Below are 25,949 nucleotides of genomic sequence, written 5' to 3'. Positions count from 1 at the left end.
GAGACTGACAGTCGTCTTTAGCCTCTTCCATTCTCTAACAATTGCTCCAACAGTTGATCTATTTTCACCAAGCTGCTTGGCAATTGCCCCGTAGCCCTTTCCAGCCTTGTGGAGGTCCACAATTTTGTCTCTTTTGACAGCTCTTTAGTCTTGCCCATGGTAGTAGTTGGCGTCTGACTGACTGTGGGGTAGACAGGTGCCTTTAAAGAGCTCATACAGGTGCTACTAAGTTAGATTAATGAGTGGAGTAGAGGTGGACTTTTTAAAGGCGCAGTAACAGGTCTTTGAGAGCCAGAATTCTTGCTGTTTCTTAGGTGTTCAAATACTTCTGTTCAGCCGTGCAAGACAAATACATTCTTTACAAATCCTACAATGGGATTTCCTGATTTTTTTTTTAAATTCTGTCTCTCAGAGTGGAAATGCACCTACAATGTGAATGTCAGACCCCTCCATGATTTCTACGTGGGAGAACTTGCAAAATCGCTGGGTGTTCAAATACTTCTGTTCCTCACTGTATAACCAAAATTTACATTTTTCAAACTTTTTTTTACATTTTTATTTTATTTTTTTATATTATTATTTATGTTTTTTTTTTTAACATTTTAACGTCACCCTAGCAGTGCAGTGTCACCATAGTGGGGGGTGATGAAGATGATGACGTGTGGGGGGTGATAAAGATTTTTCTTTCTTTAGTTACACTGATTGCTTTTATACCCATAAAGGCTGTAAAAGCAATAATTTCTCCTTCTCTCTGGCTGCATTCTTGCAGCCATTGAGAAATACTGTGAAAGCTATGATTGGTCACAGCTTGTCACATGGTACAAGGCTGTTGTGAATAGCCCTGTACCATGTGATCTCTGTGATCATTCACAGATTTCACACGTAGTAAGCAATGATGTCAGTAAGTGACATCTTGCTTACTACTATTCATGTGATCACTGATTGGCCAATCAGTGATCATATGATCGGGACCTCACACAGAGGTCCCGTACAGCGATCGTGGTTTTAATGCAGAGAACTGGAAGAAATACTAATCGCTATCCAGGTAACTAAACACTTGGCTTTTGTATTTAGCCCAGTGGTCTCCAAACTGCAGACCAGGGGGCCAGATGTGGCCCTTTGCTTACCTTTATCTGGCCCTTTTGGCAATAGTCCTCAAACTGATAGGAGAAGCTATTCCTCAGACTGACACCAACAATGAGGCATAATTCTTACCACTGATACCAAAAATGGGACACTATCCCCCCCAATATCAAACATGGGGCACTTTTTACTCCCACCAAAGCTAGAACTATTTGTATAACCACTGGCCATAGTTCAGCCCCCAGAAAGTCTGAAGGACAGTAAACTGGCCCTTTGTTTAGACAATACTTGTTTATCCTAGATGTGCCAATAGCACTCTCAGGCTCACTCTGAGCAGAAAATTTCCAGCTTGCAGGACAACAATCTAATCACCAGCAGACAGAGTGATCATCACTGGTTGCTTGGGCTGTTTAATCTGCTCCGAGGCTTTTAAAAGTTGTAGTCCATTTCTGCAGCATAGACATCAGATTTAAAGTGTTACTAAACCCACCACAGTAAAATCAGTATGTATGTGCAGTAAAACATGCTTGTTATACTTACTGTGGAACCTAAGGGGTTACTCCTCTGTTGTCATTGTGTAAAAAGTTTGTTTCATCCTGTCTTCTGTGATCCTCCCCTTCTTCCAACGTCCCCGTCTTATCTCCTGATAAGACATATCGTGTGGAATCACTCTGCACATGCTCAGTTTGGTGTGTATTTCTGGTGAGTTTTTTTTTTTCTTGGGAGAGTGCATGTGATCAGCACATGGCCAATCAACACTGTCCAGGCAGATGTCAGGGGTTCTGCATCCTCCTAGAGCAGAATGTAAACTCCTCCTACAAGCTTTAGCCAGTGCTCTGCTGGACACTGATAGAAGTCACAAGACTGCCATATACTGCTATATTTAGCAGGTATTTAACAGTTTATAATTACTAAAATAATTGCATTTCCATGTTCCGTGTACTGTGGGAGACCAGATATAGTGAATGCAGGGTCCGGGGAGACCGGATATAGTGAATGCAGGGTCCAGGGAGACCAGATATAGTGAATGCAGGGTCCAGGGAGAGCAGATATAGTGAATGCAGGATCCGGGGAGAGCGGATATAGTGAATGCAGGGTCCGGGGAGACCAGATATAGTGAATGCAGGGTCCGGGGAGACCGGATATAGTGAATGCAGGGTCCGGGGAGACCAGATATAGTGAATGCAGGGTCCGGGGAGACCAGATATAGTGAATGCAGGGTCCGGGGAGACCAGATATAGTGAATGCGGGGTCTGGGGAGACCAGATATAGTGAATGCAGGGTCCGGGGAGAGCAGATATAGTGAATGCGGGGTCCGGGGAGACCGGATAAAGTGATTGCAGGGTTCAGGGAGACCAAATATAGTGAATGCAGGGTCCAGGGAGACTGGATATAGTGAATGCAGGGTCCGGGGAGACCAGATATAGTTAATGCAGGGTCCAGGGAGACTGGATATAGTGAATGCAGGGTCCGGGGTTTAGTAACACTTTAAATCCAGACATTTTGTCGCAGACATGTGAGTTTTGGAGAAATGAGGATGACACTGTGTGCAACAAGACTTTCACCTCCTTTTCCACTTCTCAGTTTGGGGTCATCAGACTTTATTATCATAACCTGGCAATTCAGGTCCAAATACATAGTAAAAAAACGGTTGACATTTACAGGAGGTAAGCAATGGCAACACAAGCACGAGATGTTTGTATAGATTTTGCCTTGTGGTATGCACAGTATTACATAGAAGCTAGGTTACCTGAAATGACAACATTGTAATGTACTGCTTTCCTTTCCAGGGACCATTGTTAGAAGGTGCAAAAAGGTGTCTTGATAGTGCGGACCTTGACAGCCAGGATACCTTGACCCAGTGTTACATGCTAAATGCTGCAGCTTCAGGTGGAGATTTTGACAAATGGGAGACCATCTACAATGTCCTGGAACCTAAGGGCATCAGCAATGGTAATATTTGAATGAATGGTTTATATACTTAGATGGTTAGGAGTTCCAGCAAGGTCCTGACCCTGACTAGTGTGCTAAAGCACTGTGTATCAAACGCTTGCAAATATATCCCCATTAAGATACCATTTTCACCTTTTCTTCATCATTTGTTTGTATCTCATTGCTCTGGACCAGCTTCCAGATAGTAACAACAGCGGATCTTGCCTGTGCAATATGTATTGGCATGCCATGTGTCCCTGATCTCCACCAGGGGTGCATGTGATAGGGTGACAGTACAAGAAACACAATTGGGAGACAGTTGTCTCCTCATACCAGGAAGTATCTGAAGAAGGACTTTTATGGCAGGATCACTAGGTTTTTTGTTTTTGTTTTTTGAAAGCTGCAGATTTTAAAAAGAGTGAAAGTATCTTTTTGAAAGTGCAATTACATATTAAAAAGTATATGAGATGTAAAAATGGGTTTAGATCTACTATGAGGCAAAAGAATATCCTTAAACTTCTTTTTGAACAATTCTCTGCTTATGAGTTGCTGAGATAAGCCCAGAGAGAAGACAGAGCATCCATCACACCAACATATTTTAGGGATCATGGGCATGCATGGATAGAGCTTCATGATGACACATATGCGCTTGAATGTTTTTCAGAGGAAAGAGCCAATATAAAAATTTCAACTTATGTTAATAGGTTCTCATTGGTCCAACAGTTTCATAGGCATCTTCGCTAAAAGGTTCTTATTGGTGCAACCAGGGGCGGACTGACAACTCATGGGGCCACCGGGCAATAGGGGATCATGGGGCCCCTGTGTCCTTGCCCAAACTCAAAAAAGCCTATGAAAAAGGTACCAGGGGCATCTCACGAGGCCCCCTACTGACCCTGGGCCTTCGGGCAGTGCCCTAGTTTCTAAATGGTCAGTCCGCCCCTGGGTGCAACAGTTTCACAGGTATCCTTACTAAGAGGGTCCTTATTGATCCAACAGTTTCATAGGTGTCTTTACTAAAAGATCCCAAATTGGTCCAACAGTTTTACAGGTTTCTTACTAAAAGCTCCCCATTGGTCCAACAGTTTCACAGGTGTCTTCACTAAGAGGTCCCCATTGATCCAACAGTTTCACAAGTGTCTTCACTAAGAGGTTCCCATTGATCCAACAGTTTTACAGGTGTCTTCACTAAGGGGTCCCCATTGATCCAACAGTTTCACAGTTATCTTCACTAAAAGGTTTGCATTGATCCAACAGTTTTACAGGTGTCTTCACTAAGAGGTCCCCATTGGTCCAACAGTTTTACAGGTGTCTTCACTAAAAGATCCCCATTGATCCAACAGTTTCACAGGCATCTTCGCTAAAAGGTTCTTATTGGTACAACAGTTTCACAGGTATCCTTACTAAGAGGGTCCCTATTGATCCAACAATTTCATAGATGTCTTCACTAAAAGATCCCCATTGGTCCAACAGTTTTACAGGTGTCTTCACTTAAAGCGCCCCATTGGTCCAACAGTTTCACAGGTGTCTTTACTAAGAGGTCCCCATTGATCCAACAGTTTTACAGGTGTCTTCACTAAGAGGTCCCCATTGATCCAACAGTTTTACAGGTGTCTTCACTAAGAGGTTACCATTGATCCAACAGTTTTACAGGTGTCTTCACTAAGAGATCCCCATTGGTCCAACCGTTTTACAGGAGTCTTCACTAAAAGATTCCCATTGATCCAACAGTTTCACAGGTGTCTTCACTAAGAGGTCCCCATTGATCCAACAGTTTCACAGGTGTCTTCACTAAAAAGTTCCCATTGATCCAACAGTTTTACAGGTGTCTTCACTAAGAGATCCCCATTGATCCTACAGTTTTACAGGTGTCTTCACTAAGAGATCCCCATTGATCCTACAGTTTTACAGGTGTCTTCACTAACAGGTCCCCATTGGTCCAACAGTTTCACAAGTGTCTTCACTAAAAGATGCTCATTTGTCCAACCGTTTTACAGGACTCTTCACTTAGAGGTTCCCATTGATCCAACAGTTTCAAGGTGTCTTCACTAAGAGGTCCCCATTGATCCAACAGTTTCACAGGTGTCTTAAATAAAAAGTCCCTATTGGTCCAACAGTTTCACAGGTATCTTCACTAAGAGGCCCCATTGATCCAACAGTTTCACAGGTGTCTTAAATAAAAAGTCCCTATTGGTCCAACAGTTTCACAGGTATCTTCACTAAGAGGTCCCCATTGATCCAACAGTTTCACAGGTGTCTTCAATAAAAGGTCCCTATTGATCCAACAGTTTCACAAGTATCGTCCTTAAGAGGTCCCTATTGATTCAAACCATTTCAAAGGAATCTTCACGGACTTACCAGTGGTCAAGAAGCCTCAAAAAATCTAGTGCAGTTCGATATTTGAATAATAGAGCACCCATGTTTCAAGGCTCTTGGCTTAATATGGAAGAAATACATATGCTATATGTGACGTGCAAAGGGAAAGGGAGCCCTCCACTTATTGTGAATTTATGGCAGTTTTATTGTAACAGCAGCAAAGTTTAGGAGTTTCCAAAGTGGAAGCAGGACTTTTGGTAATGAGAACTTGTTGCAGAAGAATAGATGACATATAAGGCACCATAGGCTGACTTAGCCCATGAGGCTGAATATTAGAATAAAATATCACTTGGGAATATACTGCCTCTTAGGTGGAATACACTGGCTCTCTGACCCTCTACCACTCACCGGCGTGCTAGTCTGGAGGGGTGGGAGCTGCAAACTCAGGCTCTCGGCAGCTGCCTGAGAGAGTAAGCCAGCTGGCAGTCCAGGCATCTGGGTGGATCCCGACCAGGGGCGGACTGACAACTCATGGGGCCCCGGGCAATAGGGGATCATGGGGCCCCTGTGTCCTCGCCCACACCCAAAAAAGCATATGAAAAAGCCAATGAAAGGTACCAGGGGCATCTCATGGGGCCCCCTACTGACCCTGGGCCCTCGGGCAGTGCCCGAGTTCTCCAATGGTCAGTCCGCCCCTGATACCGACCATAAGGTTGGGTTCTTTTTCAGAGTCAGGACTGGCTCTGGCTCTGTGATGTCAGCCAGGGCCATCTTAATAACAATGAGACCCAGGGCAAAGTTGTGCCCTGGGGCCCCTACCAGCCTGCCCCAATTTATGAACCTACTCTCAAGAACTAAAGTAAAAATACTGAAGTTGATATAATTAAACATATATTTATTAGTACTTTCAATAAAATGAAATTTTAAACAACAAGAAAACATGCCATCATTCAAAGACTAATCAACACAAAGGGCACAGTACAGGGGGTAGGCAGAAAGGCATAGTACTAGAGGGATCAGAAGGGCACAATACTGGGATCAGGAGGGCAAAGTACAGGTCCTCGAATGCTGCCCGGGACATGACCTTACCAGCGTAGCTTAGTAAAGATCGTGACTGACATGGTAAATTCGAGACAGTTGTAAAGTCTGATTTAATGCAACATTATCATGGGCCCCCAATGCACCTGGGGACCCTGGGCAGTACCCAGGAGTGCCCAGGCATTAAGATGGCCCTGATGTCAGCCATCAGTGGGCTTTAGCTCGCTGTCAGCTGAAAACTGGTCACAGGAGTGCAGAACGAACTGCAGTTCTGTAATCCAGAAGTGTATAATATAAATTTGGCTATTCTTTAATTGTGCCTGAGGAGTACCTTGAAAAAAAAAATCTTCCTTTTGTCTGGAATTCTTTTTGAAAAACATCAGTATACTTCTAGACATGTGGGGGTGCCTAGGCACTTCTGTGCCTTCAGTCTCATATTGTATGTCAGGAATGGACTCGCCAATGGTGGTGGGACTCACCTACCTTGTGGGCTGCAGTACCAAGGCTGGCCAGCGGGTGCCCTCAACAGCCAGAATCTCACTCCTGCAATCAAGCCATCACCTGAGGCTGATTGCAGGAGGTGTATTTAAGCAGGACCAGGCCTGTGATCGGGGCCTTGGTGTATTGTTTCCCATGAGCCCCTGTACCTGGTGTCCTGTGAATCTTCTGTTGCTGACCTCTGCATTGTTGCTGACCGTCTCCTGTTTAACCCCTGGCTTGCCTGACCATCCTTCTGCCTGATCCTCTGTACCGCGCTGCCCGTTAGTTACTGAACCCGGCTTGTGACCCTGACCATTCTCTGCCTGCTCCTCCGGTACCTCGCAGCCCGCACGTTGCTGACCTGGCCTGCCTGACTACGCCTTATGCTATCCAGACGATCCATCCATCCCGCATGGATCTGTCCCTGTTACCAGGTCTGCCAGCCTCTCACGTCAGGCTCCTTTCCCCGCACACCTCTGACGACGCTCCCTACCATTGCCGAATGTACTCAGGGGTCGCGACCTGGTCTCAGTCTGCTCCAAGTCCATCCCCACCATCAGGGGCCCGGGTGAATAAGCAGATTGGGACTTAGACCCCGCGCCCTGAGGAACCCCGTGCTGTGGGCTGCTAGAGACGCCGCCAGGCGGTGCTTAACACTACCAAATGGCCTGCCTGACCATTCCACCTCTCCAGCCCTGACTACACCTGTGTTCCCACACATTTCTGGTCATACCCGGATCCCTAACACTTAAGATCACCTAAGACGTAGCTCTTAAGATCACCTAAGACAGTGTTTCTCAACCTTTTTTCAGTTGTGCACCCTTTAAAAGTAAGCAACATCCAGAGGCACCTAGGTCTAAAAGGTTAAAAACCCAAATGCTATTTATTGATGGGAAACTGGTGATGCAAACAGCCATCTTGATGAAATTAACTTCAGAGTCTCCCCATCACATCAGAGTCTCCTGGCTCATAGGAACCTCGCATCATTTTTTTATCCAGGACAAATTGGGTCTTGTGCTCACAGCACCTTGGGAAAACCAACTGATACCCTTAGTTGATAAACTGCTGCCGCTGACTGCTAGCCTCACCAAATTTGGAGACTAGCAGTGCTGCTCCATGTTCTCCTTATTGGAGAGTAAACTGTTCTTGAATAGCTGCAGTGCAAGGATCTCCTTGCTTCTGTGGATCTGTGCTTCCTCCACCTCTCCTGCTGCTTCTTCACAATCACCCCACCAGTCATTAGATCACCAGTCTTCATGGTAGCAGTGCTGAGGAAGAAAAGTACAGCCGCTCTACCAAGACATCCACCCACAAACAAATTCACAGTACAGAACAAGGCATTGTTAATCAGTAATGGAGAAAAAATGAGGAAAAACACAGGCCATACCAAAAGACATGTATTAAGGTGCCTAAATGGGTACCGCAATGCCAACAATTAGGGCTGTGCTGAGGAAAATATTTAGCTAGGTCCACCAGGGTCCTGTATTGCCTAGTTATGATCTTGTAGATGATCTCTTGATATTCTTTGAAGATGGATGCCTTATGGGCAAAGAATAATATGCCATGTGGTGACAAACCGTGAGGCTCTAGTTAAGCCCTGAGAGAGTCATGCATGAAAAAATGGGTCAGAGTGAACTGGGAGAATGATCTAGCATAGGCGTCATAGGAGATGCAAAACTCCTAATTTTACACCATGAGCAGGGGCGAACTGACCATTTGGAAACTGCCCGAGGGCCTGGGGTCAGTAGGGGGCCCCATGAGATGCCCCTGGTACCTTTTTCATAGGCTTTTTTGAGTTTGGGCAAGGACACAAGGGCCCCATGATCCCCTATTGCCCGGGGGCCCCATGAGTTGTCAGTCCGTCCCTGACCATGAGTATCATTCAAAGTCAATCCTGGTCAAGTAATGTCCACAACTTGCTGTCACCACGTCTACACCCGTCAATCACCTGTGTCATATGAGTTGTAGTGTCGGATCCGGTAGACCCACACCTCCCCTAAAATTCGCTCTAGTCACAACTAGTTGGCCGATTCAGGGGGTCTCTCCTCGCCAGACAAATTTATTGAACTGCGACCTTGTGAGTTGTAGTGTCGGATCCGGTAGTCCCACACCTCCCCTAACCTTCGCTCTAGTCACAACTAGTTGGCCGATTCAGGGGGTCTCTCCTCGCCAGACAAATTTATTGAACTGCGACCTTGTGAGTTGTAGTGTCGGATCCGGTAGACCCACACCTCCCCTAACCTTTGCTCTAGTCACAACTAGTTGGCCGATTCAGGGGGTCTCTCCTCGCCAGACAAATTTATTGAACTGCGACCTTAATTCACGGAAGAAAGCTCTGGGCACACGTGTTGGGAACATCTGTAGCAGGTATAATACAAGTCCTTTTTACCATGAGCATGATGGAGGGTCTGCGCCGATCAGACCTCACCTGTCTTCCATGTTTCCCACATAACAACTGAACCTTATTTCTCTCATCTCCAGGTGACATTCTTTATTGGAGGAACGACAATGTGGCAAAATTAAAATTATATCAGTTTTTCCCAACACCGAGTGATGGAGATGTCCTGATCACATCATGCATGCTGATTAGCATGACAAAACATCCAAACCCCAGTCAAGATCTTTTAAACAAAATGGGTAGTATAGCCAAATATCTGTCTGGTCGAATGACCAAACGTGGAGGTTTTTACGCTGCGCAGGTAATAAAGATATCATATTTACTATATAAATGTGGCTAAAGATTTACAGTAGTTGCCATAGCACAGTAAAGCCTTCTTCTGAACGTAAGGTATCCATGTTTCTCGTTCTATCACACAGTCCAAGAGTAAGAAGAATGTTCATTTTAGGCCAGAGGGCAGAGCCATACAAATTATTCCTTTCTACCCCATCAGCACATCCAGGACTGCTGAATGGAGCCATTTATTGGACTATATTTGAACTATACAGTATACCAGTGAATTGCAACCGGCTGATGGGGCAAATATACAGATTAGGATACTACATCCTTACTCTGGGTCTGTGACTAAGAAAGCAGTTAGTTTTTTATAAAATCTGTTCATTTATCCATTAGTTTACTCCAGTGTTTTTCAACTCCAGTCCTCATGGACCCCCAACAGGTCATGTTTTCAGGATTTCCATTATTTTGCACAGGTGATTTGATCAGTTTCACTGCCTTAGTAATTACCACAGCTGTTTCATCTGAGGGAAATCCTGAAAACATGACCTGTTGGGGGTCCATGAGAACTGGAGTTGAGAAACACTGGTTTACTCTAATCAGCCCTAATTTACCCCTTCTTCCCCTTCCCTCTCTAACTGTTAATGTCCTGCTCTTCTCATTTCTAATTTTGTTAACCATCAATATTTAAACTTTTTTTTTCATTTCTGTTTTGTTTTTCAAATTTTTTAGGGTCACATTTAAATAATACATTTTATTTTATATAACCACTTCAAGTCCGGACACTTTATTTTGGTGGCATTTATTCACCACTGGGATTTTTATATTTTTTTGCTATATAAATGAAAGTCCAAAAAGTTTGAAAAATAGTGTTTTTCTGATAACATTTTGTAAATAAATACATTTTCTTCATAAATCTTGGCTAACATGTATTCAGTTATTTTTAGTAAAAAAAATAAATAACCCAAATTAGTTGATAACCAAAAATGAAAATTTTTCTATTTTTTTTTTTACATTTTTATTTTATTTTTTTTAATATTATTATTTTTTAACATACTGTCACCCTAGTAGTACAGTGTCACCATAGTGACACTGTACTACTTGTGGGGGGTGATGAAGATATTTTTTTTCCCTTTTTTTTTTTACACTGATTGCATTTATTTATTTATTTCAGGTACTTATATAGCGCTGTCAATGTACGCAGCGCTTTACATATATATTATACATTCACATCAGTCCCTAACCCTCAAGGGGCGTACAATCTAAGGTCCCTAACTCACATTCATACATACACATACTAGGGCCAATTTAGACAGGATCCAATGCACCTACCAGCATGTCTTTGGAGTGTGGGAGGAAACCGAAGTACCTGGAGGAAACCCACGCAGGCACAGGGAGAACATGCAAACTCCAGGCAGGAGGTGCCGTGGTTGGGATTCGAACCAACGACCCGAGTACTGCCAGGCGGAAGTGCTAACCATTTAGTCACTTTGCTGCCCCGTTTACTGCCTTTATGGGTGTAAAAGCAATCATATCTCCTTCTCTCTGGCTGCATTCTTGCAGCCAATCATATCTCTTTCTCTCTGGCTGCATTCCTGCAGCCAATCATATCTCCTTCTCTCTGGCTGCATTCTTGCAGCCATTGAGAAATACTGTGAGAGCTGTGATTGGTCACAGCTTGTCACATGGTACAAGGCTGTTGTGAATAGCCTTGCACCATGTGACCTCTGTGATCATTCACAGATTTCACACGTAGTAAGCAATGATGTCACAAGTGACATCTTGCTTACTACTATTCATGTGATCACTGATTGGCCCATCACTGATCACAGAGGTCCCATACAGCGATCGGTGTTCCGCTGTGTCCTCCAGACTCAGCGGGCACCGGATCGCGGTGCCGCTCGCTCCCAGCGAGCGCGCACAGGCAGTTAATGCGGGGGCCATTTATGAACGTCAATCCGCTCCTGCACTGCTGCCGTCCGGCCATTTATGTACATGGGTCGGACGGGGAGTGGCTAAAAAAAAATCCCCTCTGGGTGATCTGTACATTGCAAGGATTTTAACAAACTTTGTTGCAGATTCCAACCTTTTGTTATTCTGAAGAAATAGCTGTTTGTTTGTCTGTCCATGTGCAGAGTGAATGTGAATGAGAGTGACTTCATAATGATCAGAGCACAGTGTTTTCTATGTATCCCTAGTTCACACCAGTGCAGTCAGTTCCAGTGCAGTGCATTTTTTTTTTGGCTAGAATGGAATACACATCGTCCTTAATTAAAATAAATGTATTTTTCAAAGTGTCAAAAAACAAAAAAAAGCACTGGAACGCATTGAAGATGCATCAAAAAGTAGCGTATGCAATATCGCATCCAGGGCGCAAAAATTGTGGTGAGAACTGGCCCCTAATTAACCCCTTAACACTGAGCGTACGCAAATATGCGGCTGGGCCTTGACGCTGAGCGGCCGCATATTTGCGTACCGTTTGTGAACAAACATGTGCTGAGAGCATGCACGCTTCCAGCACATGTGTCGGTGTCCCACAGAAAGGTCCCGATTTCTTCTTGCAATCGGGACCTTTTCTGATCATGTGACCGCCATGACAGCCCAAAACCCCGCTCCGCCTTCCGGCATCAGAAACCCCTTAACCACCTCCCGCCCGCCATATAGTACAATGACGGGCGCAAGGCGGTTCTCTTGTTCTGGGAGGTCATATGACGTCCTCCCATTCTAACCGCACATGCGCAGCTCCGGGAGCGTCCCTAGGAAACAGCGGATCACCGATCAATGGAAAGAGCCGAAGATGTCGGCACGATCATGTGATCAGCTGTGTCCAATCACTGCTGATCGTATGTAAACAGGGAAATGCCGGTTATCGGCACTTCTCTCCTCACGAGCTGTCACGCTGACAGAGGAGAGGAGAGCCGGTAATCGGCTTTCCTCGGAGGGGACATGTACACTGATCATCAGGGCACTGATGATCAGTGTGCCCTGATGATCAGTGTAGCCCCAGCAGTGCCAGTTGTCAGTGTCCATCAGTGCCAGCTGTCAGTGCTCATCCATGCCACCTGCCAGTGCCCATCAGTGCCACATCAGTGCCACATATCAGTGCCCATCTGAGCTGCCTTTCAGTGTCACCCATCAGTGCCACCTATCAGTGCCAGTCAGTGCCGCCTATCAGTGTGCATCAGTGCCACCTGCCAGTGCCTACCAGTGCACATCAATGCCACATATCAGTGCCCATCTGAGCTGCCTTTCAGTGTCACCCATCAGTGCCAGTCAGTGCCACCTATCAGTGCCACCTATCAGTGCTGCCAGTCAGTGCCGCCTATCAGTGCCCATCAGTGCTGCCTATCAGTGCGCATCAGTGCTGCCTATCAGTGCCGCCTAACAGTGCCAGTCAGTGCCACCTGTCAGTGCCATATGAGTGCTGCCTTTCAGTGCCCATCAGTGATGCCTGTCAATGCCCATCAGTGCCACCTACCAGTGCCTCCTCATCAGTGCCACCTATCAGTGTCCATCAGTGCAGCCTATCAGTGCCCATCACTACAGCGTCATTAACACATATCAGTGAAGGAGAAAAATCACTTATTTACAAAATTTTATAACAAAAACTAAGAAAAGACTTTTTTTTCAAAATTTTCAGTGGTTTTTGGTTTGTTTAAGAAAAATTAAAAAAAACCCCGAGGTGATTAAATACCACCAAAATAAAGCTCTATCTGTCACAAAAAATGATAAAAATTTCATATGGGTACAGTGTTGCAATTGTCATTCAAAGTGTGACAGCGCTGAAAGCTGGAAATTGGCCTGGGCAGGAAGGGGGTATAAGTGCCCGGTAGGCGAGGGGTTAAAGGGCCTGGAGGTTCCGGCACAAAGGGGTCAAAGCTAAAACTTATAAACATAAATTGACCTCCAAACTATTCGTTTTCCTTTAAATTTTTCATCCATTTCTTTTCTTTCTGACAGACTACATCATGGATGATTGAAGCTCTGACTCGCTTTGGACGGACAACTAATACCAAAGAGACCGACATCACGGTTTCTTTACTTCAAAATGGCAAAGAGGTTTTCAATGTGGCAGTTAACAAAGATAATAAATTTGTAATGCAGAGTAAGGAAATTCAAGGTTTTGGGGATTGTACATTCGTTGTCAGAGGAACAGGCAGCTCTTTGGTTCAGGTAAGATAGGCAGGATCACTAAAAATAACTGTTTTCTAGAAAAGTGCTCCTGAATGTGTACAAGAAGCAATCCTCACCAGTACAGCTTAGGGCTGGTTCACACTGGGATCGCAGAGAAACGCATGCCCTGTTGCTGGACGATTCCTGCGCTTTCCTGCGCGGTACGATTTTGCAGCCTATTCGTTTGAAGGAGTTGCAAATCACACCTGGGCGCAGAGAAAGTAACGTAGCCCATGCACTACTTCTAAAAACGCGTCTCGTTAAATTGCAGGGTTACTGAAGTACTGCTGCCCACAAAGGCATCGCTTTTGCAATTTGCGTTTGGGATGCCAGCAACATTACACTGCATGCAGATCGCAAAGGGCAGTGCGTTTGAATGCAGTGTAGGTAAAGTGCCTTTCCCACACTGCGATCTGGTGTGAGCCAGCCCCTTAGGGCTCATGTGGACTGGCTTTAATTAAAAACACAACTTAAATATTAAAAATGCATCAATCGCTCAACACAATGGTTTAACACCTGCATGCATTGGGTTATGTTCCTGCTGCCAGTGGGGGATTGTGATCAGTAGTGTATTTAGATTTCATGCTGACCTAGGCAACACAAAAATTGCCCCCCCCCAAGGACCCTGACACCAACCAACACCCCCCTCCCCCATGAAGAGAGCCTGACACAAACACCCCAGCCCCCACCCCCACCCGAGAGAGCCTTCCACTTCCACCGCCCCCCATACACTGGCAACCCACTTCCCAGCAAGAGATACAACACCCACCTTCACAGCTCTGGACATCCCCGGGAACAAGAGTCAGTCTCTGCATACACCAAAAAGCAGCCCGTAGCCTCTCTCAGATCCCACCTGGACCCAGTGCTGCGTGTGTCCCTTCTTCCATTCCTTCTTTCAGGGGACCCCCTGAAAAGTGCTGCTGCCGTCCCGGAAAAATGCCCCCCCTAGGCAAATGCCTTGTTTGCCTTGTGGTAAATACACCCCTGATTGTGTTCCCGAACACCAATACATGCTCTCCCCTTCATAGCCCCTCCCCTAGCATTTTAAGCCCCAGCCATGTTGAGTAAGGGCAGATGATTCATGTAGCATTTACTTCCTGCCCTTAGCTCAGGCATCAGGGTGTGCTTAGCTGAGAAAGCCCCTCCTCCTATGAAGACTCCAGGGATGTATGACATCATTTTGGCCTAAGCCGGAAACCAGGAAGCAACTGAAGAGCAGTACATGCTCTCCCCTTCACTTGCAAGTTTGGGCCAGTTCACACTAGGGATCGCACAGGAACGCTGTCCCTTCTTCCATTCCTTCTTTCGGGGGACCCCTGAAAAATGCTGCTGCCCCCCTGAAAAATGCCACCCCTAGGCAAATGCCTTGTTTGCCTTGTGGTAAATACACCCCTGATTGTGTTCCTGAACACCAATACATGCTCTCCCCTTCATAGCCCCTCCCCTAGCATTTTAAGCCCCAGCCATGTTGAGTAAGGGCAGATGATTCATGTAGCATTTACTTCCTGCCCTTAGCTCAGGCATCAGGGTGTGCTTAGCTGAGAAAGCCCCTCCTCCTATGAAGACTCCAGGGATGTATGACATCATTTTAGCCTAAGCCAGAAACCAGGAAGAAACTGAAGAAATGTAAAATAAAAAAAAAAATTAAAACAGGTAAATATAATACACCTTCCTATCTATTTACTAATACTAGCAGCATAAGGATTACAAATAGTCAATGGTGATTGAGAAAGTGAAGTTCTTCTACCAATGCACTGAAATGGCGCAAGCCAACAGGAGCTGGCTTGCCAAAATATAGGAAGTCCTGAAAGTCCAGATTTGTCCAGTGTTTCAGGAGCGCGTTGTGTCCCTTTATTAACCCCTTCATGAATGCATACTGTAACACATATGTGCATTGCACATATGCATTGTGGGGTGGCTGATGTTTATGTGCTGGGAGCGTGCTCATAGCACACATACTGAGCTGTCAGAGACAGCTCTCAGTCTTGGCTAAAGATTGGGAATGGCTTTTGATCAAGTGATCATGGTGCTGATCCTTTCCGCCCCTGAACTTTCAAAACTGTTTAAGGGGACACCAGGGCATGTGGAAAGAGGTTAAGGTGATCTGGTGCCAACTGTGTGCAGTTAAAGTGGTTGTAAACCCCTCCATATACCCAGAGATGAAACAAATCCTCCTACCTGTTTGTACCTGTTTATTTGCCTTCTTTTCTTCTCTATATCCATTCAAAGTCCAACATTTATAAAGCTTGTCTGAGATGTCAGAAAGCAGGGGACAGGGAGTTGAAATGAAACACTGCAGAGCTCAGTGGGGAGAGCTCTGAGAGTTGATTGGAGGGAAGGGACACATCCCCCCTCCACAGAGCTCACAGGAACAGAGCTGAAGCTGTCAATCTGTTGGAGGTTCCTCCCCTGTCACCATTTATCTCTTGGTGTCAGGAAAACTTGCCAGAAGTGACTCATGCTGACAGCAGAGGAAGGAGGCAGAAGACAGAAATGACAGTTAGTGCTCTTAATTGAGACAAGTACACAGTATAGAGGGATCTGCTTTGTTCATATTTCATGTCTGAGGTTTAAAACTACTTTAAGCTGGCACGGCCCAGCGTGATTCATTCTGAAAGAGACCTGAATGCAGGGTGGTGCTGGAAGGGAGGCAAGCATTGCAGTAGAATGTGATTTTTTTTTCACACCAGATAGTTGATTTATTCTTTTGTAAATTAAGCAGAAGGTGGGCTTTAATGTTCTGTATATTATTTGTTGTTGTGTAGTATCACTGAACTGATTTTCTTTCTTCTGTCCTATCACTGTCATTCTATCTCCTATCTCTCTCCTTTTCTCCTCTCTCCCTTCCCACTTCTTTCCTTTTTTACCCCCCTCTCTTTCCTTTTTTACCCCCGTGTCTTTCTCCTTTTCTTGTTCTTACTCCTTCTCCCTTTCGCTCCCTCTATCCCACTCCACCCCCCCCCCCCACTCCTTTATCCCTCTCTCCCTCCCATCTCTCTCTCTCTCTCTCTCTCTCTCTCTCTCTCTCTCCTTCTCTTTCACCCCCCCTCTTTCCTTTTTTACTCCCCCCGTATAACTCTCCTTTTCTTATTCTTACTCTCTCTCCCTCTATCTCACCCCCCACCACTACTTTATCCCTCTCTCCCTCCCATCTCTCTCTCCTTCTCTTTTATCCCCCTCTCTTTCCTTTTTTACCCCCGTATCGCTTTCCTTTTCTCATTTTTGTTCTCTCTCCCTTTCTCTCCCTCTATCCCTCCCCCCACTCCTTTATCCCTCTCTCCCTCCCTCCCTCCCTCCCTCCCATCTCTCCTTCTCTTTCTCTTTTATCCCCCTCTCTCTCCTTTTTTACCCCTGTGTCACTCTCCATTTCTCGTTCTTACTCTCTCTCCCTTTCTCTTTCACTCTCCTTCTCTTTTATCCCCCTCTCTTTCCTTTTTTACCCCCGTATTGCTCTCCTTTTTCTCATTCTTACTCTCTCTCCCTTTCTCTACCTCTATCCCTCTCCCCCACTCCTTTATCCTTCTCTCCCTCCCTGCCTCCCATCTCTCTCCTTCTCTTTTATCCCCCTCTCTCTCCTTTTTTACCCCTGTGTCACTCTCCATTTCTCGTTCTTACTCTCCCTTCCTTTCTCTCCCTTTATCCCTCTCCCTCCCATCTCTCTCCTTTTTCTTTTATCCCCCTCTCTTTCCTTTTTTACCTCTGTGTCGCTCTCCTTCTCTTGTTCTTACTCTTTCTCTCCCTCTATCCCGCTCCCCCCACTCCTTTATCCCTCTCACCCTCCCTCCCGTCTCTCTCTCCTTCTCTTTCTTTTATCCCCCGCTTTCCTTTTTTACTTTCGTGTTGCTCTCCTTCTCTCGTTCTTACTCTCTCTCCCTTTCTCTCCCTCTGTCCTGCTCCCCCCCCCCAGTCCTTTATCCCTCTCTCCCTCCCTGCCTCCCATCTCTCTCCTTCTCTTTTATCCCCCTCTCTCTCCTTTTTTACCCCCGTGTCACTCTCCATTTCTCGTTCTTACTCTCTCTCCCTTTCTCTCCCTCTACCCCCCCACCCCTTTATCCCTCTCCCTCCCATCTCTCTCCTTCTCTTTCTTTTATCCCCCTCTCTTTCCTTTTTTACCTTCGTGTTGCTCTCCTTCTCTCGTTCTTACTCTCTCTTCCTTTCTCTCCCTCTATCCCGCTCCCCCCCACTCCTTTATCCCTCTCTCCCTCCCTCCCTCCCCTCTCTCCTTCTGTTTCTTTAATCCCCCTCTCTTTCCTTTTTTACCTTCGTGTTGCTCTCCTTCTCTCGTTCTTACTCTCTTCCTTTCTCTCCCTCTATCCCGCTCCCCCCACTCCTTTATCCCTCTCACCCTCCCTCCCGTCTCTCTCTCCTTCTCTTTCTTTTATCCCCCGCTTTCCTTTTTTACCTTCGTGTTGCTCTCCTTCTCTCGTTCTTACTCCCTCTTTCTTTCTCTCCCTCTGTCCCGCTTCCCCCCCCCCCCACTCATTTATCGCTCTCTCCCTTCCTGCCTCCAATCTCTCTCCTTCTCTTTTATCCCCCTCTCTCTCCTTTTTTACCCCCGTGTCACTCTCCATTTCTCTTCCTTTCTCTCCCTCTATCCCTCTCCCCCCCACTCCTTTATCCCTCTCCCTCCCATCTCTCTCCTTCTCTTTCTTTTATCCCCCTCTCTTTCCTTTTTTACCTTCGTGTTGCTCTCCTTCTCTCGTTCTTACTCTCTCTTCCTTTCTCTCCCTCTGTCCCGCTCCCCCCCCCCCACTCCTTTATTTCTCTCTCCCTCCCTCCCATTTCTCTCTCACTCTCTGTCTTTCTCTCTTATCCCCCTCTCTTTCCTTTTTTCTCTCTCTCATCCTCTCTCCTCTTATCTTTCCTCCTTTTTATCTTTCTCTTGCACTCTCTCTCATTTTCTCCTAGATTGTAAGCTGGAAAGAGCAGGGCCCTCGATCCCCTCATGTTTTGCATTGTATTGGTATTGTTCTGTCACATGTTCTGTCCCCCTTTGTAATGTACAGCGCTGAGCGAACTATTGGCGCTTTATAAATACTGTATAATAATAATAGTAATTTTCATTCTCTCTCGGGTCTCTCCCCTTTTCAGCTTTCAGCCTCCTACAACACAAAGATTGCTAAAAAAGAAGATTCTGCTTTCGGATTGACTGTCCAGTCAAAAGCATTGGATTGCTTCGGTGGGGTAGCAAAAAAGGTTGACATCACAATTTCTGTCAGGTACGTTTGTGAGCAAACATAGACAACGCGTTTCAGGGACCTCTCTGATTCCCCTTTATTAGGGCTAGGGCGGGTGAGGTCCCACTTTATAGTAGATCTTCTTCCATGGAGCTTATTGAAGTTAACCTGGGCTTACAACTAGATGAATAGGGGAGCTAATTTTGCTCATTTACAGTGCCTACTATTCACCCATTGTAATTTTTCTTTTGTTGTTATATACCATGACTCAGAGTGGATTTAACCCCTTCCCGACGATGTCTCCCAGCCCCAGCCCTCCCTGAGGCGGGCTTTCTGATCGTGTGACCACCGGGATTGGCTGTCACAGCAGTCACATGATCAGAAAGCTCCCGATCGCAAGTGGGCATTAGGAGCTTTCCGTTACACGCTGGTAACTGTGCCGGGAGCATGCAGGGCGCGTGTTCTTAGCGCGGCTTTGTTCACATTTGGTATACGTATACACGGGATACGTATACAGTGGGGCAAAAAAGTATTTAGTCAGCCAACAATTGTGCAAGTTCTCCCACTTAAAAAGATGAGAGAGGCCTGTAATTGGCATCATAGGTAGACCTCAACTATGAGAGACAAACTGAGAAAACAAATCCAGACAATCACATTGGCTGATTTGGAAAGAATTTATTTGCAAATTATGGTTGAAAATAAGTATTTGGTCACTTACAAACAAGCAAGATTGCTGGCTCTCACAGACCTGTACCTTCTTCTTTAAGAGGCTCCTCTGTCCTGCACTCATTACCTGTATCAATGGCACCTGTTTGAACTTGTTATCAGTATAAAAGACACCTGTCTACAACCTCAAACAGTCACATTCCAAACTCCACTATGGTGAAGACCAAAGAGCTGTCGAAGGACATCAGAAACAAAATTGTAGACCTGCACCAGGCTGGGAAGACTGAATCTGCAATAGGCAAGCAGCTTGGTGTGAACAAATCAACTGTGGGAGCAATAATTAGAAAATGGAAGGCATACAAGACCACTGATAATCTCCCTCGATCTGGGGCTCCACGCAAGATCTCACCCCGTGGGGTCAAAATGATCACAAGAACGATGAGCAAAAATCCCAGGACCACACGGGGGGACCTAGTGAATGACCTGCAGAGAGCTGGGACCAACGTAACAAAGGCTACCATCAGTAACACACTACGCCGCCAGGGACTCAGATCCTGCAGTGCCAGACGTGTCCCCCTGCTTAAGCCAGTACATGTCCGGGCCCATCTGAAGTTTGCTAGAGAGCATTTGGATGATCCAGAAGAGGATTGGGAGAATGTCATATGGTCAGATGAAATCAAAATAGAACTGTTTGGTAGAAACACAACTCGTCGTGTTTGGAGGAGAGAGAATGTTGAGTTGCATCCAAAGAACACCATACCTACTGTGAAGCATGGGGGTGGCAACATCATGCTTTGGGGCTGTTTCTCCGCAAAGGGACCAGGATGACTGATCCAATTGCAGGACAGAATGAATGGGGCCATGTATTGTGAGATTTTGAGTGCAAACCTCCTTCCATCACCAAGGGCATTGAAGATGAAACGTGGCTGGGTCTTCCAACATGACAATGATCCCAAACATACCGCCCGGGCAATGAAGGAGTGGCTTCGTAAGAAGCATTTCAAGGTCCTGGAGTGGCCTAGCCAGTCTCCAGATCTCAACCCCATAGAAAACCTTTGGAGGGAGTTGAAAGTCCGTGTTGCCCAGCGACAGCCCCCAAACATCACTGCTCTAGAGGAGATCTGCATGGAGGATGGGCCAACATACCAGCAACAGTGTGTGCCAACCTTGTGAAGACTTACAGGAAACGTTAGACCTCTGTCATTGCCAACAAAGGATATATAACAAAGTATTGAGATGAACTTTTCATATTGACCAAATACTTATTTTCCACCATAATTTGCAAATAAATTCTTTCCAAATCAGCCAATGTGATTGTTTGGATTTTTTTTATCATTTTGTCTCTCATAGTTGAGGTCTACCTATGATGCCAATTACAGGCCTCTCTCATCTTTTTAAGTGGGAGAACTTGCACAATTGGTGGCTGACTAAATACTTTTTTGCCCCACTATATCACTAACCTTTATTGTTTTAGATACAGCAGTGAAGGGTTAGAAGTCTTGTCATGGTTTTATTGCTGTCTGAGTCCCTGGCAGGGAGAAGCTATCTCTCTGTTTTTCCTGATGAACACTGTCACAAGAACAGTAAATGATAGGAAATCTAACATTTTACAGCGGGCATCAGAAAAAGAAGTGAGGGGAAGTCTTCCAATGGGGAGGTCTGTTCCATTGTCAACTGCTATGTATGAGGAAATGCAATGGCAACAGTAAGCCACTTTTTTGTCCATGATGTGTTGCGCAAAAACGAAACACTAAAATTGAACAAAAAAGTGCATATGAATACACACAAACACAAATGTGCACTGCCCAAAGAGGAAGGACTCTTCCCTGACCACACCAGGGTGCAAGACTGAGGGAAGGCCAAAAGGCCCGGCAGACCCTCTCCTCGTGATCAGCTAAAGCCTACATGTACTAGGTGAGGGGCTCACTTGAAGAGAGACCCCTTCCTAAGTGAGGGGATAGATGAACTTGATGGCCACACATCCTCCACCTAGACTGCAGAGCAGGCCTAAAGAATCACACCATACTGTCAATCACTGCCTCACAATTAGCAGCAGTTGTCAGGGAATGGGAAGATCGCCGCGGCGATCGAATCTGCACATGCGTAGAATCCTGACAAGACATACAGGCAGGCAGGCACTAGGACCCAGGCGCGCCTGTCACCAATGACGGCGCTGGGCAGGCACTAGGACCCAGGAGCACCTGTCAGGAGTCGGGCAGGCTATTTAAACCCAGCTCTTGCAATGCTCAAGTGCCATATGGTCTTACCTGTTTCCTGAAGTTCCTGTTTAGTAGATTGTCTTGTCGCCGACCCTGCCTGACTCTGATTTGCTGTCTGTCTCCTGTTCTGATCCCTGGCTTGTCTAACCATTCTCCTGCTTAACCCTGCACGTTCTGATCTCCTGTTAACGAACCCGGCTTGTGACCTGTTTATTCCTCTGCCTGCTGATTTTATACCATGCCGCCACCACTGTTACCGACCCGGCCTGCCTGACGCTGCTCTTGTGACCTCCTCACATCAGACTCTCACCTGCTATACACCTCCAACGGTGCTTCTACCACAGCTGGGTGAACTCAGGGGCCGCGACCTGGTCTCGGCCTGCTCCAAGTCCATCCCCACCATCAGGGGCCCTGGTGAACAAGCAGGTAGGGACTTAGATTCCGCGCCTTGGGGGAATCCGGTCTGTGGAGTGCTAGAGGCTACCGCTGTAGGATCCCTGACAGCAGTGCTGTCAACCTTCCATATGCACTTTATTTAGTTGTCCATCCTACAGCCAACCAGAGGAGCTTGAACAGCAGGCTGACAATACTGCTACTAATTGCAAGGCAGTGGATTAGCCTGCATCAGGATGTGTTGTAACTGGTCAGATCTCTGGGGAAGAAACTTTGCATATACTGCATATTCAGAAAAATATGGTTTACATATACTTTGAAGACAGTTGGTTACCCATCCGACCACATCTTCCTTTTATTGGTCCTCACCTGTATTTTCAGGGCTGTAGGGAAAGTAATGCAAAAGTGGGCACAACTTTTTTTATTAACTTACATAGGCTGTTCAAATATTACGTTAGTGGAGTAACTCTCCCTCAGTAGTAACTCTTCTTCATTGCAGGTAAATAATGGATTCCAAGCAGAAGCAGCATGCTGTCATTGAGCTCTTGACAAAGGAGGGGTGCAGGCTGTCCGACATTCGCAGAAGGCTTCAGAATGTTATTTACAAAGATGACGCAATGTCTTGTCATAGGGGACTCCTGTCAATGGTGTCATCTTTGTAAATATTCTGTTGCTTTCAGTGGATGTCGGACAGCCTGCACCCATCCTTCGTCGAGAACTCAATGATGGAACGCTTCTTATGCTTGGAATCCATTATTTACCTGCAGTGAAAAAGAAGAGTTACTATAGAGGAAGAGTTACAACAGAGTAGGAATTGCTCTACCGACATATAAAATCTAAATGACCTATGTAGCATAAGAACAAAACTATGCCCACTTTTGCATTACTTTCTGCACAGCCTTTGTATATTTAATTTTTCCAGATTTACAAACTCTAATATTCCTTTTTCAGTTACATCGGAGAAAGAGTTGAGAGCAGCGATACGATTATATATTGTAGCTTGTTAACTGGATATTCGGTTGACTTTAGTTCAGTGAACCAGGTAAGTCTCACACATTTTTTATTTTGACATCTAAAAAGATTGAGAAGCTTTGGCTGAAATAAGCACATTGGATATACACTGACTGGATGAAATATTCGAGGGCCAAGTTAAATAGTAGTTTAAATGGGTTGCAGGGTTTTTTGTGGAAAGTGACTGGCCTGGTATGATCACAGTGTAATTTCATGGTGTATCACAAAAAAATGTAAAATTAATTTGCTGTTGACTAGGAACACCAAATGCAAAGCCTGCCACTCAGCAGGAAGGGATTCTCAGCTCTACCCATCCAAATATAAATATGCTTACTCCTGGTCATTCACAAATAATTTAATCATAATCCTTGATACCCAACATAATTGAATGGACTTCCTGTGAGCCCTGGGGTTAAGGCCCTCCACTATGGCTCTTGTTGGTCATACTGATAGTATGATGGAACCAGTGTTTGCATGAAGGTAACATATAATGTGTGAGTTATTGCCCTTTCATTGTTGGAGGCCAACCTGTTACACTGGGCCCCACATGAGAAGGAAACGTCTTTTCTTCTGCCAGTGACACCTGTCCCAGCACTATTGAACTATTTTGAGGGGGATAGCACAGAGCATTAATTTTCTTCCACCGGTACCTTAACACACGTGACACTTTACTCTTCAACCCAGGAGGGAACCTGCTTTATACTGTGAAAGGCCTCTGACAATCCTGGCCCAGATCCAGTACATAGGAGGGTTTTGCTACCCAGCAGGCCCTAGCTTTGGGTCCCTGTCAATGGAAGGGTAGAGCATGCAGCCGCCAATCCACCGATCCATCAGTACCTCCATAACCAACCACCACCATCTCTGCTCCCAAACTGGCTGCTTATTTTCCTTTTCTCTCTCCACTATTCAGAAAGTTAGACATTTAGGTCAGCCTTTCTTGAATCCTTTCAACACAGAGGAGCCCTTAAAATAACTTTCCAGTCTCAGGGAAGCCCTGCTACAAATACCTATATCTACAACTCATGATACATTAGTGTGATGGTCAGTGGGAAGAATGCTCCTCACACTTGTGGACATTGAGAAGAATACCCCCATACAGATAGCTAAAAAGATCAATGGTGTCAGTGGGAACATATCTGAGAGGCATAAATTGCTCATTGCTCAAGGAAACCTTAGCAACCTCTGGAGGAGACTTAGGGTTCCATGGAGCCTCGGTTGAGAAACCCTGACTTAGGTACACAATTCAGTCCCATACACTGTAGGATTTCATTCAGTATTTCCAGTAAATCAGACCAGATGAATCATTTAACCAGCAACCCTGTTTACCGAATAAAGTTGGCAAACGTACAAACTTTTTCAAACAGTTTAGATTCAACATTCACATGTCAGTTTAACAGTTTTTCACAAAATCAGCGTTTTTTAAAATTATACAGGATTTGGGTTATGGTGTGATATCTCATACCTTTAGCATGTAGTAGTTCCCATCTTTCAGTGGTGCAATCACTAATAGTCCCGCTCAGGGTCTCACCAAGCGATAACCTGCTTCAATGCCATACCACATCTCTTGATGTATGGTCCCTCTCCTTCCCATGACCAATTTTTCAAGCACCAGAGTCCTAGAGACCTACACTCTTAAGCTTCAATAACCTCCCGCTATGGGAACCTTAACAGGGCAAACAAACACCACAGCAAGTTAACCCCAATGATACCAGCAACACATTAAATATACAGTGCATCGTTAAAACAATTGGCACCTGCCTACATATTGCTGGTGGAACAAGAGGATGAAGAGTATCTGTGATCTCATCAAACGAATATAGTTTTTTTAAGATGCTGTAATGAGGTAAAGAAGAGGGAAGTAACTTCTTAGTAGATTTTAAAATATGTCAATACGAAGCCAAGGTGGGTCACCATTATGTCTTCTCCATTACATCTTTTTCTAGCACCCAAACATCGCTGCTTATAGAATGCATGATGGCAAGGCACTCTTCTATTTAACCTCAGTAAGTAATAACCTCTCCTTTCTATCAGTTTGTTATTCTTGTTGACTATTTCTCCAATGTTGTCCTAAATTAGAACTGCACCCATTCTTCCTGCTGTTTGACATTTGGTAAAAGCCAGTGATGATTGTAGATATGTTTGTCCGGGCCAGGAGGTGGTGTTATGAACCACCTAGCGGGGCCTCTAGCAGTCCACAGGACAGGATTCCCCAGGGCGCGGAGTCTAAGCCCCAGTCTGCTTGTTCACCAGAGCCCCTGATGGTGGGGATGGGCTTGGAGCAGACAAGGACCAGGTCGCGACCCCTGAGTACCCCTGTCCGTGGCAGCGGGACCCGCCAGAGGTATATGCAGGTAGAGAGCCTGATGTGAAGAGGTGGAAGACTGGATCCGAGCGGGATGGATGGATGGCAGAGTAGTGAGCGTGGTCAACGAGCCGGGTCAGTAACAGTGGGATCAGCATAGTACAACGAGGCAGGCGGAAGAATAGTCAGGTCACTTGCAGGGGTCGGCAACAGGAGTTCAGATCAGGTATGGAATATGCAGAAGAGAAGTCAGACTAGCCAGGGGATCAGAGCAGGAGAAGTCAGGTTCAGGTTCAGGCAGGGTCAGCAACAAATCTTAGGATCACAGGAACACAGAGAAAAGACCATACGGCAATGGGTGTCAGTGCAGGGCAGGTTTAAATGGTGCGCCCTGCCCTGCTATTGGTGCCGCGAGTGCGCATGCGCGGCCGCCGCCGTACAGGTCTCAGAGTCCATCGGATCGGATGGATCGGTGCTCCGCGCATGCG

The 25,949-nt window shown here is 45.7% G+C and overlaps 1 protein-coding gene across 2 annotated transcripts in view; it reads left to right on the top strand.

The window, feature by feature from the left end:
• LOC149435357 (ovostatin-like) overlaps positions 1-25,949 on the top strand; it is a 172,235-nt gene that overhangs the window by 136,086 nt on the left and 10,200 nt on the right. For both annotated transcript variants that reach the window (XM_089662736.1, XM_089662735.1), the window contains 6 exons: positions 2,874-3,036; positions 9,328-9,545; positions 13,481-13,693; positions 18,785-18,912; positions 23,100-23,190; positions 25,103-25,162. In XM_089662736.1, the coding sequence (XP_089518862.1) occupies positions 2,874-3,036; positions 9,328-9,545; positions 13,481-13,693; positions 18,785-18,912; positions 23,100-23,190; positions 25,103-25,162 (873 nt within the window). The remainder of the gene's footprint in view (positions 1-2,873; positions 3,037-9,327; positions 9,546-13,480; positions 13,694-18,784; positions 18,913-23,099; positions 23,191-25,102; positions 25,163-25,949) is intronic.

Source organism: Staurois parvus, unplaced genomic scaffold (genome assembly GCF_062004578.1).
Source record: "Staurois parvus isolate SC_StPar_1 unplaced genomic scaffold, SC_StPar_1.0 ptg001530l, whole genome shotgun sequence".
Lineage (NCBI taxonomy): Eukaryota > Metazoa > Chordata > Amphibia > Anura > Ranidae > Staurois > Staurois parvus.
The sequence above is the reverse complement of the archived record's forward strand: the minus strand, read 5'-3'. Positions and strand labels throughout refer to the sequence as shown.